This window comes from Phyllostomus discolor, chromosome 8 (genome assembly GCF_004126475.2).
Source record: "Phyllostomus discolor isolate MPI-MPIP mPhyDis1 chromosome 8, mPhyDis1.pri.v3, whole genome shotgun sequence".
Taxonomy (NCBI): Eukaryota; Metazoa; Chordata; class Mammalia; order Chiroptera; family Phyllostomidae; genus Phyllostomus; species Phyllostomus discolor.
This window is the reverse complement of record NC_040910.2, coordinates 19,770,435-19,787,011: the sequence shown is the minus strand read 5'-3', so window position 1 is coordinate 19,787,011 and position 16,577 is coordinate 19,770,435. Positions and strand designations below refer to the sequence as shown.

At 53.6% G+C, this 16,577-nt stretch overlaps 1 protein-coding gene across 3 annotated transcripts in view; it reads right to left on the bottom strand.

Moving 5' to 3' along the window:
• Positions 1 to 2,751: 2,751 nt before the first annotated feature.
• Positions 2,752 to 16,577, bottom strand: part of FHDC1 (FH2 domain containing 1) — a 37,978-nt gene continuing 24,152 nt past the window's right edge. For all 3 annotated transcript variants that reach the window (XM_036031914.1, XM_028522059.2, XM_036031913.1), the window contains exons 9-12: positions 14,819 to 14,889; positions 12,457 to 12,574; positions 8,834 to 8,998; positions 2,752 to 6,995 (exon numbers count right to left, since the gene is read on the bottom strand). In XM_036031914.1, coding sequence (XP_035887807.1) covers positions 4,935 to 6,995; positions 8,834 to 8,998; positions 12,457 to 12,574; positions 14,819 to 14,889 — 2,415 coding nt within the window. In that variant the 3' untranslated portion in view covers positions 2,752 to 4,934. The remainder of the gene's footprint in view (positions 6,996 to 8,833; positions 8,999 to 12,456; positions 12,575 to 14,818; positions 14,890 to 16,577) is intronic.

Genomic DNA, 16,577 nt, shown 5'->3' with positions numbered 1-16,577 from the left:
ACCTGCCCCGGTCCCATTAAGGTAGCTCTCCCCCTCACCGGGTGCTGCTGAGGGCAGACCCATCGTCTCTGCACCACTCGCCCGGAAGAAAACACAGCAGCGTTGTCCGCCAGGCCTGCAGGGGTAGGTGCTGGGGCCTGAGAACAGCTCCTGAGCGCCACATCAGAACCCCAGCCTCCGGCCTCTCTCCAGCCCACCAGTCTCAACAGCAGGGTGAAAAATGAACCACAGGGGAGTTACTCACAATGCAAATTTTGGGGCCCTACCAGAAAGACTCTGACTTGGGATAGGTCTGGGAAGGGGCCAGGAATCGCCCACAGCTGCGGGGGATTCTGCTGCGCACTGGAGCACACCCCATTGTGGGAAGTGGGGGCTGTTAGGTGCTCCCATACTGTCAGAGGCCTGGGGCACCCTGCAGAGCTCACACCCTGCAGTGAACATCCAGCTGCCCCTGAAGCTGCCCACTGACCCAGCCCCCTGCTGTCGTTGGCTCAGAAGGCCATGGCCCCGGCTACCTGGGCAGCCGCCCCACAGCCCTGCCATCTTCTCACTGGTTCTCGGGAGGCTAAGGCAGGGGGTTGATGCAGCCTTCCCCCTGGGAAGTTGAAAGCAGAGGGCAGGCACGCTTCTGGGGGGCCAGTGTGCTCTCTATTAGAGGGAACAGACAACAGGTCGTTCCTAACAGAGAAATGGTCTGCACCCACTGGCCTTGGCCAAGCAGAGGGGAGCCCCCGTGTCTGACCTCAAATGTGGCCAGGACATTTTTTACCCAGCAGAGGACAGTGAACATAACAGGTGGCACTGCGGTAGCCTCTACTTGATGTCCCAAAGCAGGGGAGGCATCAGGAGGCATGCTCCTGGCACCCTGCCATGTTCCTCTAGAAACACTGCTACACGTGAGGACACGCGGGTGCCACAGTCTGCCCGTGGGTGGGTGGATGGGTCCCCAGCAGGCTGTTCTGGGAACCTGCCTCTGGTGCACGACATCGTGCTCTGGGAACGTGTATTCCGAACTCCTCAAACCTCACTGCCGGCAAACTCCGGGAACATCATCTGCCTGCTGCGTTGGGGACTGCGTGTATGACTCAGCCCTTGCACGTCTCCAAGGAGGCTGGAGCAAAGCCCAGGCCCTGAGTCCAAAGGTCCGGCATGAGTGCGCCTCAAGCAGAGTCCTCACTGAAAGACTCAGCCGTCTTCACCCCACAGGCTGATGGGCGGTGATGCCAGGTTCTGGGTGGGGCTCCAGGTGGGCCCCCGGCCAAGGGCCCAGGAATGAGGAGACTGCAAGGGCTGCTCAGGCCCCTGACCTATCTATCTCCCGGTGGGGTCCGATTTCCCTGCCTACAAACCAGGAAGCCAAGTGCCAACTTGCAGAGCTCTGGACTGGCAGACAGAAAAGCCATGACCTTCAGCTGCGGGGATGTTGCTTTTGTCCTCACTCAGGTGACCTTGTGAGGCCTGGGACACTTTACTGGGAGATGTTTGCAGACGAAAAGCCCGGCAGTGAGAGGTTGCTCTGGGTGTTGAACCCTGTTGCAGGCACCGTCACCCGCCCGGAGCCGAGCGGCGTGACTCGCAGACCCACTGTCTCCCGCCTCGTTTGTGCTCGGGGCACAGTGTAAGGAAGTGCTCACGGACCAGATGCGATGTCCCTCACTCATGCCTCATGCCTGTATGTGTTTGGGGATGCATACCAAACAACAAAAATCTTTTTGGCAGGGCTGAAGCACGAAGCAAGGCGATCATGAAGAATTCAGAATAAAGCTTAAGTTTCCATAGAAAACTCTGAAATTGCAAAATGGCATCATTGCCAGAGGGGAGATGGAGGGATTCCACACCCACAGAGGTGGGAGTTGGCAACCTGTACACCTCAGGAGGTTGGGTTAAGGATTCTGCCGACCTTATTCCACAGCCTCTCACCATCACACACGAACATTCAGAATCTGGAATGCACAATAGGAAACTGGTCCCTTTAAACTCCACACGTATCTTTGGGTGGAGGACTGGCAAACAGGGTCCTTGTGAAAGCCGTTTCACAAGAGGTGAAGAGAACTACTTGAGACCCGCTGTGAACACAGAAGGTCTTAGCAGGCACAACCAGGCTCTCAGTGTCACGAGGCCAGCAGCGACTCACAAGGGCGTCATCTGCACCGTCGTCCACTGGTGCCTGTCCCAGGTCTAATTCCTCTTAGCCTAACCCATTGCCAGATAAAGCAGGAGAGTAGCCAGGACTAAAACCTGATATGAAACCTCAAGGTATGAGGTGGGTCTTACTCACCACCCCACCTTTCTTTTCAAAGAGGCATCAACCCTGCACTGGAAACAAAACCCCACCTTCCTCCCTCTGCTCATTCCTCAGGCAGCTCCGAGGTGCGCTGCGATTTCCCAATAGTGTCCTGAGCCAAAACGCATGAGGACACGCGGCGGCAGATCCAGACTTGCCGGCCCCGTGGAGATTACACAAAGCTCGGCCCCCAGCGCGGAGTCATGTGAGTGTGTACGAGGCGCCGAACATTCCACCGAGGGCCTGCACGTCAGATGCGTGCCTGCCTGCGTTCCCACAGGCCTGGCGCAAGGCCCTCGGTGAAGTGCAGGTTCTGGGCTACCGAGACACACCGACGGCCTAGTTTTGCCTCCTGAACCTTTTGAGAACAAGACTGTGGTAGGCCAACCCTCTCCTACCTTCCCCCCGCCCCCACCGTCTTCCTCTCCTGCCAGATGTCACCCACAAAAGTCCAGGATAAAACACAATCCCATAAACAGGAGCTTTATTCAACTACGTGTTACGTAAAAGAACGTATAAATGGACCTTTAAATACATTCAGTTCATCTTAAACAATTTTATATAGAAACTTATTTACATTTCTCCAGTATATACTTAAATTATTTTTCCAAGCTTACTACCGATAAAAGGTAATAGAATGATCACCTGCTCGCACAGATGCAAATACAGAAGTTGTCCACAGGGCTAAGCAAAACAAAACACCACTTCCCAGGTTATTAGATTTCAGAGCAACAACTTGTTCTGGAGGTGCTTTCTTCTGACCAGGCCTTGAGCGAGTCCCCTGCTGTGGAGGTGCTGGGGGCTGCTTCTGAGGGCAGGGAGGGGTGCTTGGTTGTTTACGATGACTCGGACTGTTGGAGCTAGGACCCCTGGAGACCCGTCAGGAGCCCATGCCCGGACCTCTGCAGGCGGGGCAACAGGCTCAGAGAGAGGGAGTGGCCTGCCCAAGTCACATAGTATCAGCGGTGGAACAGGGACTCGAATCCTGGCCCTTTGGGTCTCACCTAGGAGTCCTGACTCTCATTACCCACAGAGCCACGAGCTTTTTCTCTCTTCTATCCATCCCCCATCCCCCCATGGGCCCTATGTTCTGGATGCTGGCGCCTGCATGGTGGAACACAGCCCGGGGTTCCCATCACCCATCTCGGCAGAGCCCTGGAAACACCCACTGGGGCTATTTTTACAAGAGGCTGTGTGGTCAGGTGCCTTCTTCTTCAACCATAAAGTTTACCCTTTCAGTTTAGCTGACTCGCCCAAGTTGAGTTTCCAGTTAATTTGGTTGGAAGGCAAAGTCGTACAGGAAAGAGTGTAATATGCCCAAACCCACCTACCACCGTTGGATCTGAAATGCGGTTTACACTAACAAGTGACCAAGAGTAGAAACCCAAAAAGCTCCAGTCACTCCCCCCCCCCCCCCACTTCCCTACTAGTCTCAGGGAGAAGTTGTGAAGTGGGCCCTGGGTAGAAAAAGTACACATTTCCCCCTTTCTTTTGAACGAGGCCTTTTTCCCTAAGCCTCATTTTTCCTGATGATATAAATTCTTCTGAAAGTAATTTCATTTTTCTAGTCTGTTTTTAAAAACTTGATTTGGTTTTTCTCCAGATTTCAAAACCACTGCACCAAAGAACAGATGCCCACATTTAAAAGGATCGCGGTTCAGACAGACGGAGAGCCCCCAGCATCCAGGTCATGTCCAAAAAGGGGGAACGGCCGGGAGCCGGCGAAGAGGACTGGGAGACAGGCAGGTTCATCCTCACCTGCACCTGCAGCGACCACAAGTCATAGCAGCTTTCATCGGTTGTACAACAGATAATACACGGACAGGAAAACAAGGAACGGGAAAGGTGTGACCGGCTGAACAGCCCTCGATGTCTTCTCAATTCTGAAAGGTCCGGCATTCTCCCCGGGGCTGCCACCTGCCTGCAGGAAGGCTGGCCCTGCAGCCATGTGGGCCCTTGAGTGCACGTCCCACAGCCCCCGGGGCTCGCAGGAGCACCAGGCTCTGTCCAGAGGTCTCACTTTCCCTCCCGCTCACACACAAACCCTCACCCAGAGTCACGCAGGCAGAGGTGAGCAAGGCAGAGTCTTCCAGGACGTGGTGCCAACCCCAGAACACCAAGGGCTTGTGGGGAAGTCCAGTTGCCAGCAATGGACGGCGGGTGGGCAGGTGGAACCCTGAGGCCGGGGTGCACAGGAAGATAAAAACATCTTCATACAAAGGGGTCTCTCTTCTGCCTTCTTCCCCTCCAGGAGGCATTCGCTCTGCAAAAGGAACCAACTAAAACACTGAATTTTTATATTAAAAAATAAGCCTTTGATCTATAAAAACTGGCCAAAATTCCTTTTTTGCTCATTACATAAGAATGTCACCTTACACGCCCCAGTCTTTCACGGGGCCTTTGTCTGGGGGAGAGGGTGCGCGTGCACAGCCTGAGGCGTGTGTGCGGAGGAAGGCGTTCCAAGACGGGGCACCGAGACCGGGGACTTGACAGCAGGCTGCAGTCCACTGGAAGGTGGTATGGCCAACGACATGAGCGTTAGCAGGTGGCACCAGTGATTCACGCGCTGTGGAACGGAGGCATGGGGTGCTGGCCTCCCACAGCAGCCAGTCCTCGTGGACACCCCGAGAGGAGAGGGCGCAGGCACGTGTCACTTCCACAAGGGATTGAGGATTTTCCCCAGTGTGGTCCGGCTGGAGTCTTTCTGTCTGAAGGAGGCCCTCTCCCCAGCCCCTCTGCCCTTCAGAGGGGACTCGGTGTTGGCACTGGGACCCTCGGGAGACTCGGGGCACTTCCTGGAGGCCCGGGTGCTGCTGGCCCGGGTGCTGCTGGCTCGCCGCAAGGTGCCACTCTCCTTGGAGCCCGCGTCGTCGGAGCCGCTCTTCACCCTCAGCTGCCGGTGCGACACTGCCCGAGTGAGGCCGGGGGCCTTGTTCACAGGGAGGGAGTCTGTTTTTATGCACCGAGACGAGGAGGCCACTGTGTTTCGGGCAAAGCTCGGCACGTGGGGCGCGCCAGGCGTGGGCAGAGGGGGCTTGGGCTCTTCTTCCGGGCTCTCGGGGCCCGGGGAGCTGGAGCGGCAGATCTTGTTTTCTTCGGACTTCTGCCGGGGGACGTTCCGGAGGGGCTTGGCGCTGGGCTTCTTGAGGGAGCCCCTGGGCTGCGGGGTGGGCTCCTTCCCCGGCCGGGTGCTGCCGGAGCCCAGCCTCGCTCGCGGCAGCGGCTTCTGCTCCTCGGTCACCTCCCCAGGCCCCTTCGAGGACCTCTTGGGCGACGTGTCCGAGGTACCCTTCACAGAGTTCCGGCGGGACCACGGCGCGTCTGTGCCGCTGCTGCTGGGCGGCTCCCGAGGGGGCTGCTTCCAGCCCGAGGAGCCCCTGCTGGCCTTGGAGATGTGCACGACTTTGCGCATGCTCTCACTCTCCGAGGACGTCAGGGTGCGCACGGGCTTGGGCACCGCCCCCTGGCCTCGTGGGGCAGTCCCGGGCTTGGGCGCTCCCTGGGACGCCTCTTTGAGGGAGTTCCTCTTTATTGCCACCCCATCCTTCCCTTTATAGGATCTGTCTCTGGAAAGACCACCCTTGCCACCGGGCCCACTCTTAGCAGAGGCGAGAGCAGGGGTCTCCTCAGGGGGGCTGGAGACGGGGTTAGAGGACACTTGGCTACCACTTGTCTCCCCTACCCCGGAGGACACAGAGCCATCCTCCTCGCCCCTCTCCCCTGCCTCCCCACCGCCGGGTCTGGAGTTGGTTTCCTCCGAGCAGTCCAAGGTCAGCGAGCAATCGGTGATATCAGAGATGCAGGACAGAGGCCCAGGGTCTTTGTTCTCTGGATTGATGCTGGGCTCCTCAGGGACAGGCCCGTCACCCTCCAGGGCTGGACTGAGACCACCCTGGGCCCCCGCGTCCGCAAACATCAGGCTGCCGTCACCAGCGCCAGCCCCAGCACCGGTGTCGAGGGGCTGCAGGGCCCCATCCTCTGAAGACACCGGTTCCACTGGGCTGAAGTCGGACAGGTTCTGCTGGGGTGTCTCCTCTGGGTCCTTGGGAACCTGAACCTCAAACTGGGCCAGCCCAGTCACCAGCTCATGCTCCTTAATTTCCAGAGTCAGAGGCGACAGTGGAGGGGACCAGAGAGACGCCAGGCCCACAGGCTCACTGTTCCTCTTTTGGGGCACGCTGAGTCTGCTGCGCCGAGGTCGAAGCAAAACCGGAGCAGGCTCCTCAACCTGGGGGACGAGGAGCTGGCCACACACAGCTGAGGGTGGGTCAGGGGCTCCTGCCCGGCCCTCCGAGGCCGGAGGCCTGTGTGTGCATTTGGAGTCCTGGTCCCTTGGATCCCTAGACTCCATCCAGGCCACCGTGGGCCGGGCCTGCCGGGGGCTGTTCCAGGGCAAGCTATTGAACTTGTTGGGGTCCTCGGGGCTGCCCACAGAGCTCTCCAGGAACGTCAGCAGCTCCCGGTCAGCGGTGGTGCCCAGGGAGAGGCGGGAGCGGCGGGTGCTGGAGGGCCGGTGGGAGGGGCTGACAGGCCTGCGGTGCAGGAAGGAGGGCAGGTCCTCTGCATCCTTCTTGAACAGCAGCTCCACGTCATTCTCGCTGCTGCTCCGGCTGAATCCCATGAGCTCCCCAGCCGCCCAGGAACGCCGCTTCTGCTCCTGCTCCTTCCGCCGCAGCTGCCTCAGCTCCTGCACCTGCCGGTTGTGGTTGTCCTGAACGAGCAGTGGAGAAAAAGCACAAAGATGCATCAGACACAGGGGACCTGTGTGCAACTGCAGAGCCACCTACTCCAAGACCTCAGTAAGACACACACATGTGTGCAGGAGAGGGCTGGGCCATGGGCGTCACTGAGAGAGACTGTGTGTGCTTACACGTGCACGTGGGGGGAGGCTAGGTCCTCCCGGAGCTTTGTGGGGATGACCAGAGGAGCCCACTACGCCTGAACCCAAAAGTCTGTCTAGGGGTGTCATCGGACCCCTGGGCCCAACTCCCAGCTTTGTAGCCAAGGCACTGTGCCCTCAGTGTGGGCTGTGACTCTGCATGTGCCTGTGACCTCAACTCTGAGGAAACCCGACCTGGTTCGTGCCAGGATACGGCAATATACACACACACATACATGCACACATGTGTGCCCCTGTGCAGCGCCTTCTACATAATAAGGATGTGGATGTATAAATGTACACCCAAGATATTAAGAAAGGCCATTCAAATCTCTGTTCTGACTACTCCCTGGTAAAAAACAACAACAATAACAAAACCCACCAGAAAGGCCGGGGTGGCCCCATGCCCTCCCCACAACCGGAGAAGAGGATTTGCCTTGCAAATCCTTCTACCTTCCACCCTGCTGCCCGCAGCCAGCCCTCCACCAGTAACACGGAACCAGAACAAGTGCACTCAACGAAGTACACGTTACCGCTGGCCACGCACTTGAAATGAACTTGTGTCATGGAAGTACAACCCGAATCTGTTATTGGGTAGCACTTTTTACTTGAAAATCAATATCCTCAAACGGTGGCCATTCCTGTCCAAGTTTCTGTGAGGCCCTGGCTCTGGCTGGCTGCCTGTTCGGGGTGGGCGGGGCAGCTCTTGGCTCTCGGGGCAGCAGGGCTGACAGCATCACACAGGTGGCCTCGAGAGCCTATAGAATCCTGGCCGGAGCCAATTTGGCATCTCCCGCCCACCACCGCCTTCCCCTGCTGAGCTCACTGCTTGGACAAGGGACAGTAAACGTGGCCACAGGCTGAACCTCCGTCTCTTAGCTGCACAGAGGAAGGAAGAATTAAGAACTCGAGGGACTCTGGCCTACTCACTTAGGGGTGGAGAGGAACTTGACCAGTCCCTCAAAGAAATCTGGTTATGGACAACTCTGCTCCTGAAATACAGAGGCAGAAATGATGCCCAAGAATGAGGCTCCTTTTCAGCACCAGAAATGAAGGGAGGGGAGTGGTTTTGTTTTTAATTGAAATGAAAGTCTTATTTGTAAAACCAAGCAACCCCGAGAGTTTTCTGGCTTCTGCAATGAACTCAGAGATTATTGGAACTGATGGTTGTATTCAGACCACCAACGGCACACGCACCCCGGACATCTGAGAATCCCCAAGTCCGCTGTGGCCGAGCACAAGAGGGTTCCCATGCTGGCAACCCCTGGTGATGGCTGCAGTGCTCCAAGCACTGAGAGGGGCCTTCTGCCCCTCCCACTGCAGCAAAGGTCTCCTGGAGGAGGGATTTTCTCCCAGGGAGGAGCTTCACAGAGACTTTTTAATATTGTGACTGCCATCATAAATAAACCTGACTAACAAAATGCTTTTAGGGCACTGAAGTGAGGGTTGGGGTGAGCCTCAGAGTCGTGGTGGGCAGGGATGGCACAGCCACTTCCCCCCAATCCCAGCCCAGGGCCTGGCGACCCTGCCTGGGCCTGACGTGCCCCAAACCCCAGAAATGGTGGAGTTCCACCATCTTTCTGCCATGGGCAGAGGGCTGGGTCTGGAAGAAAAAAAAAGAAATTAAAAATCCAACAACCCAGAAAATACAGAGATGCCACCTGCCGTACCTTGACCGCTTTGCTGAATCTGATACAAAAGTCTCGAAATATCTGAAGGCATTCATCCAGTTTCATGGTTTCTTTGTCTTCGCAGAAAAAGTCTATGAGGGTGTGGGCCTCCTCCTGGAGCTCTTGTTTGCAGCGTCCCAGCTCGGACAGCTTTTCCAGAGAGAACTGTGGGAGAGCAAACAAACAAGCACACGCGGAGGTGAGCGGTCCGGCAGGCATGCTCCTGGGCTCAGTTTCAGGTCTCCATTTCAGGTCTCTGAAAAGGGGAGGTTTATTGCAAGTCCGGTGCGCTCAGAACCAATAGGAAAATAAAGCAGTTCAGACCAAACCAAACCTGTGGGGAAGCCAGGTGAACTCGTGTGTGGGGCCTGGGAGCACCAGGAGGCACGGCCGGGCCCTGGCCTGCAGGGCGCCACTCACAGAGTGCTCACCTCTAACGTCACTGACAAGGGACAAGTGACCTAGGTGAAATTGGGTCCTACTCCGGCCAAGGGCTAACTCTAGGATCCCAGAAGTCACCTGCTCTATTGATGAGGTGTTCGGTTCACAGGGAGGTCAGATTTAATCTTGAAGGAGCAGGACTGAAGGCCTCATGCCCGGAGGCCCCAACCGGGCTCCTTATCCAGCTGCTTATCTAAGTCAGCAGGGGCACTCTGTCTACAGTTCATGCCTTTCAGTAGCTCCGTCTGAGATGGACTCATCCTTAGTATCTTACTAAACCTCCCCAGGAAATTCTGAGAGGTACCCACGGTTAGGAATCAGTGCCCTACGCAAATCTGTCCTCTTTACTTCTTCACCGTCTCCTGATTCTTCTAGGACAAAGTCTCCACGGCCCCTACAGGTTCGGGTACTGCCTCAGCCACAAAGTGGAAGCAGCTTGCTTTCCTCCAGTGCACGCCAGCCCTCTCAGGATGGGATCTACCAGGGTCGGGGGGCACGCACACGCTTCCCTGCCGGCCCTTCAGGGACAGCCGATGCTGAGCTGAAAGGAGGCGGCAGCGTCGTGGTTCGAGGGGCCACGGCCCCACGGGCCCTGCATACGGGCACCCCGCTGAAGTCTCCCGCTGCTCACCGAGCTTATACAACACAGGAAGGTATGGAGTGTACCGCTTTATGAGATCACACACATCATGTTTTAAAGAAGGCTTATATTTGAGAAGCTGCCTTTGAGTCGGGGGACAGGCCTAGGCAACGGTGAAGCTACAGGCTGCCCTCCCTCAAGGAGTCGAACCGCTGCTCGACATGCTTGGAGAGCTACAGAGCCTGAGGAGAGAGCCGAGAAGATGCGTCGCCTCCCACTCTCTCCCTTAAAAGCCCTCTTCTTACACCAAACATACTCAAGAGGTTGCAGGAACCAAAACTATTTGGGAAACCAAATACCAGAGAAAGTAACCATCTGAGTCAGTGGCCCAGGGCGGTGTGTGCGTTCACGTCGTGTTTTCCTTTATGGAGAGAAGGGCATTAATGAAAGGCCAGATCGCTGCCTGTCATTCTTCCACAGAAGGAAGGATGGAGTCCGGCCAAGAACAGCTCAACTGCAGAAAAACAGGACTCTTGACAAGAAAGTACACAGGCGTTTACTCCACCTCGTGTGTCTCATTGTTCGAGTCCGAGGGGGCTGCGGGGACGAGGGGGAGGAGTGACTTAAAGGCACCGCGGTCACCCTCGGGGCTCAGCAGTCACCCTTGGGACTCGGGAACGTGGAACCCCCGAGTGTGGACCCGACGAGTCACCGCGCTCAGAGTCACTCATCAGAAGTTGTTTTCTGAATAATGTCACGACAGGGCCAACAACACGGGCAGCACACCAACGACAACAGGTGAGCAGGTGCGGCAGCAAATTCAGCTTTCCATGTCTAAGTTGCCTGCCACAGACCCAAGGTCCAGACCACTTTCCTTGGCGTTTCTCGCCCACGCGGTCAAAAGACTGAAAGAGATCTGTCGTTTTTGTGCTCAAAACCCTGTAGCAGTTCCCCACAGCTTAGGGCACGAAGTGCACAGTTTTCACACTGGCATTCAGAGCCCTTCCCGGCCTGACCCTGATCCACCTTCAAACACTGTATCTTGCCCTGGCCAGGCCGCTCAGTTAACTGAAGCCCCGTCTCTCAGGCCAGAGTCCAGAAAAGGTGTGACTTTGATCCTGGCCCGGGCACGTAAGGGAGGCAAGTAATTGATATTTCTCTCTCACATGGATCTCTCTCTCTCTCTCTGCCCCTCTTTGCTCTCTCGCTAAAAATCAATGAAAACATATCCTCAGATGAGAATTAAAAACGATTTTTTAAAAGTTGTATCTCTCCTATTTAAAGACATAGAACTTGAAGAAGAAAACTACATGGCAGGGTGGATGTTTTTACTTACAGAGATAAAAATGCCCGCCAGAAAGAAGTGCCGAGCGTTAAAACGGGGGTGCCTGTGAAGAGCGGCCTAGGGGTGCAGCTGAGACACAGCTGCTTTTCATCGTGAACCTTTCTGCTCGGCCGCTCAGCACATGACACTAATCTTTAACGTGAGAATGGGGGCTCAAGGCATCTGGAACCCCCGACTTTCTGGACTTGCTTCATTTGTGTGCACGTGCTCACCACTCAGCATTTTCCCACCTACTGCTAGGTGCCTGTGTGCTGGCGTTGCTGCACTTTGAGAAAAATCTGTGCCCTTTAAGGGGAAAGTCAGAGACTGGTTATATGTAGAAGAAAGCATAGAACACATGTTTACTAATAAAAATAAAAGCCCAACAGAGCCAGACAAAATTCAGTGCTTACTGATGGAAGCTGAAGCTCATAATAGCTGTAGCCTAATTACGAGTCAACGAGCAAAGGCTTTGGTTGCAAGGGCCTGGGGAGCACGGGGCTCCTTCCTGGGGCCAAGGACAGCCCCCCACACCGCTCACCTCCGAGCACTGACATTGAAGGTGGCACGCCACCTCCCCGAGGACAGAAAGCACAAAAAGGTGCCACTTCTTTTTTTTTAACGAGGAAGACAGAAGAGGTATGTCAGACTATGTGATCAGTGAGTCACAGGGAGCTGTCACAAACATGTCCACTCTGCGGTTCTGTGTTGTTATTCGGGGCAGCTCCTGCCACGCCCTGCTGGGCTGAGGCATTCTGGGTGGTGATGGGCACGGCTATCGTGTTCTTCTGCTCTCACCAGAAAACATGCCAAAACTCGGCTTGTGTCTCCAACAAACACAAGCGAAGGAACAACAGCCCAGGTTCTCAGGTGTCTTTACGATTGCTGTGGAGCTTTGTCCTGTCGTCCACAAGATTGATGGGGAGACGGGAACGCCTAAGCCACGGTTCAGAACCACAACGCGCGACGCCAGGGTTAAGTAGTCACCACACACTGACACCGGTCCACTACAGCACGGCGCGATCGTGATCGTGAACATCGGAAGGGGACAAACGGAGGCCCACTCCCTAACGAACACCTTAGTTCGTTTAGACCACATTCAGTGCCTGTTGTGAATCCAGCAGAGATCGGGCACTGAAATATGGAGTTCCTTCCACTGACTGGTGGGAAAAATATGAATGGGAACCTGCTGCTTCCCCAAACACGCCCATGCAAATGTAACCAGGCTCGGAGGAGCTGCTGCAAGACGAAATGAAGGGACTTGAGTCACCCACAGACCTGAAGGAAATCTTGCATCTGCTGACAGAGTTCGTCGTCCCGCCGGATGTTTTCCTTCAGAGATCTCGTCCTGACAAAGAGCGATTGCAGCTCTGCCTCCGTGTTATCCAGAGATAATCTGGAAGAAGAAAGGGGACAGCGGGCCGTTGGCAACAGGGAAGCCATGGGCCACGTGGGTCCGTCAAACAAGTCTAACCACCCGTCAACCTTACAAGGCAAAGGGGAGATGCGCCTGAACGTAATATAAAGTAGTATCGAATGTAAAGAACATCCACACACAAACTGGCTGTCATATGTCGGTTTGAATGCAAAAGCAGTTACCAGGGTCCCACTGTGTTCTACTAAGTTAAGACATTAAAGAAACCGGGGGTGGGGGTGGGGGGGAGAATAAAACCAAACACAAGGGGGGAGGGGGAGCCACTGCGGCTACACTGACCCACGCCTGTGGTCAGCGTTTCCTCCTGGGCTGTTTCTCAGAGGAGAGGCCGTCCTAGAGACACACACCGGTCCGAGAACAGGCTGCGTGTCCCTGTGTCCTCGCCGGCAACCCAAACCGTGGGCCTCGTCTGATCACCTTTATGCAAGAAGCATTACAAACTGAAAACCAGGGGACTCAGATACACTGTCCTGTAGCCACTAGACACAAACACAAAAGCGCTAACTCTCGAACAGCAAGGCAGGCCACGTTGTTGATAATCCTGACGTGAAGGGTAACATGGAGATACTGAGCTGACGTCCCGTCGCTCGCCACTGACGGCCAGAGTGAGCACTGTATTTATGAGAAAACTAACAGTTCTGCAAAGGCCGTTGTTATGTATGCCAAATCCACATCAGTAGAGCACAAATGATGTTTTTGTCACCCAGAAAAGTGAATAGATGAGCCCCCCAGATCCAGGGGGAAGTCAATCGGCAAATTCATATATTAGGATGCGTTCAGGCTGCCATTGTCAATTTTAACTTTTCTTTATGCAATAAATCTTCCACCTTCAATGGTCGCTGACACCTGCCTACGATCTGTTGGTGCTTCGCCTTCCATTCAAATAAACTGACATCACCAACCAGGATTTTTCCTAAGACAATACATAGCTCACTAAACTTCCCCATCTAACTCTGTCCAGAAATGTCAGTTCAAAAATGTAATGGTTATTTCTCTATTTCTGTCTCTTGGTAACACTCCTATACCAGTCAGAGGAAAAAAATATTCCCACATAAATTTCTTGTAGTAATTTAAAACCAAAACAGCTTTTATCTTATTAAGGAAGGTGCTCATTCTCTTGGGGGGATAATCTGGTGATCTGTAAACATGAACTATGAACTGTTCACACCTTCAGACTGATAACCTCACTCTGGGAAACACACGTGACCTGTGTTCATAGCCATAACACTGAGACACCGGCCAATGACAGGGCTTGGCCTGACAAGCGGTGGTTCACGTGCTTATGCATGTGGTTTGTGTCCTAACTGGACACAGTCACTCGGATAATTAAGTATATGCAATAAACTCGATTGCACCGAAGCCCATGAACTAGGCTGGTGGTGTGCGGAAGCCAGATCACAGGAGGTGACTGCAAGCACAGGCACCTCTTCCCAACTCTGCTTTAGTAACGCCACATCAGCAGCTCAAAATCAGCCTCGGTAGCACCGTGGAAATCAGCAAACAACACAACTCAGAACTCTGTTCTCCCCTGAAAAGCTAGTTTTTTTGCATGTTTACTGCTTTGATGCAGGGATGTGTATTGCAAATTTAAAAACACAGAACTCGAGATGGGACGCAGCCACAGATTACAGAGACATTAAAATACACACCTGTAGTAGGATCCAAGCAAATCAAAGTGTTGCAAGTATAGCTTTATGCTCGGTGGATACTTTCTCTGTAAAGCTGAGTGACTAACTTAAAACAAAATCCCTTCACAGCCCTTGGTACCCTTCCAACTTCTAATGTGATAGAAAATAAATGGACCATGTCAGATTCTACAAGGAAGCAAACACGGAGGGACGGTCCTGCAGGTGGGACTGATGATGCACCGGCTCCCGAGGTAACAGGCTGTGTTGTTTGAGCTCTATCTTTTGGGTGTGGAGGGATCTGAAGTTCTTAATCCATATTTTTTTTACACTGATGATATTCATTGGAAGAGACGGTAAAAGGTCTTTTTTAGGCTAAAATAAGGATTAATTTCCAAAGGTTTACACACACACCTCTGTCACTAAATGAAAGTAAGGTCTGAAAGTTCAACAAGACACACTTTTTAAGTTTCACACTTGAATCCAGATGCTATAAAATAGTCATCAGTTTTCATAAAAAGGTAGATAAAGAAGAAAACCCTTAAACCTTCACAATTCACTTTCAGTCTTCCTAGCTTACCTAGCAGCCTCCTGAACATGATGTAATTTTTCAGAAAAGTGGAGAAGACCATCATCATTCTTTTGGGCTTCCTGGAACAAAACCAGAATTTTCTCTTATTATACAGATAGCACTGGAAGGAAATAATTTTCTCAGGGCTTAAAGGAACCTTAAAATCAACATTCCCATTCTTATGCTTGATACTTTCAAAACAACTCCCTGAACCAGGAACTCTGATATTCTTAGTAAGACTTACCAGAAAGTCATGACTCTCCAGATACATTTAACTTCCAAGAGCAACTGATTCTGACACGAAATACAAGGAATGTGCCTGAAAACTCAGTGGAAGGAGCTGGTGGCTTAGCAGCGCCCATTGTTTCCCAGAGAATCCAATACATCCTGCTTAAATACCACCCATACCTACGAGCGTGCCTTACAACGACCGAGATACCTGCAGTTGTTAAACCAGTTTGCGAGCTGAGTTTAATGAGAAGGTGCGCAAGCCAGGGAGATTCTGGATTCTCTACTTGTTCACGGGGCATGAGGAAGGCAGGTATGAAGGGACCAATTAGCAAGCCTGGAAACTTCCCCACAAGGGCAGGGACCAAGTCACCCAGAGCACACCTGGATACACAAGTCTAAAAGGGCTGCCGGAAGACTCCCTGCAAGGCACGTGGGAGGGGGAACATATTTTCTGATTTTAATGTCCTGAAAATTAACTTTTGCATTAGTCCTGAGGTCCTCATGGCCTCCATCTTCTGAAGACTACAGTAATAATTGAACATATTGATTTATGGAGAATGTAATATACGCTGAACACCAAGCTAATAAGCACTCGATGGGATTATCTGTTAGCCCTCTCAGTTCCCTGGTTTCGCAGTATCACTGCCCCATCACTAGAGGAAGAGATTCAGGATCTGCAGATTAAATAAATGCCTTGGGTGAGGAAGTCCAGATAGCAAATGACTAGTCAGAACCCCTCGGTTCTGCCCTGCTCTGAAGCTCCCCCCGGAAACCAGCACGTAACGCGGCTTCCTCCCCAGACTAAAGCTCCAGTCTTTGTATTCGCTGTCAAAACAACGCAGCGGTCCAACGAAGGAAAAACAAACCAGAACAATTTGTCACTTGAGATCATTTCACAACAAAGAAATAACTGTCCGTGGCCGATTTTTCACTCTGTGACTGGCTCCTTGGGCATCACACAGACCCCCGTCGAAAAGGGACGTGATGGGTGGGGCTCAAGAGCCCACACCCTGGGCTCCCCGCGAGGCACGCTCACCCACGCTTCATGAGGGAAAAGGGGAGAAGCGATCTTTTTCACGGCCCTGACTCACTCGTTACACACAACTGGGCAAATATCTAGTCAATTCAGCATCAGAAACGCTTCAACGCCCAGGCCTCTACTTGCCGTCCCTGCGGCCGTTACTCTGACTCTCAGCTCTCACCAACGCATTAGTGCCAACGGCCACCAAGGGGAACCCCGATTTCTAGTTCTCTCTCCAGTCCAACGCACCCTCCTCATGGCCTTGTTTTCATAAAAACAAAAACAAAAACCCTACTCATACCACGCTGCACACACACTCTGGTTGGCTCCGCACTGCTAAAGCCTGAAATTCAAATTCCCTAGCTCATGGATCTGAATCCTGCATGATCTGTCTTCACCAACCCTCCCCCTCACTCCCCCCACCACCCCACTCCCCTCCAGTCCTCTAGCCTGAGGCATGCAGCTCAGCTCCCCAATTTGCAAACAGTGCAGCTGCACAAAGAACCTTCCTGGAGC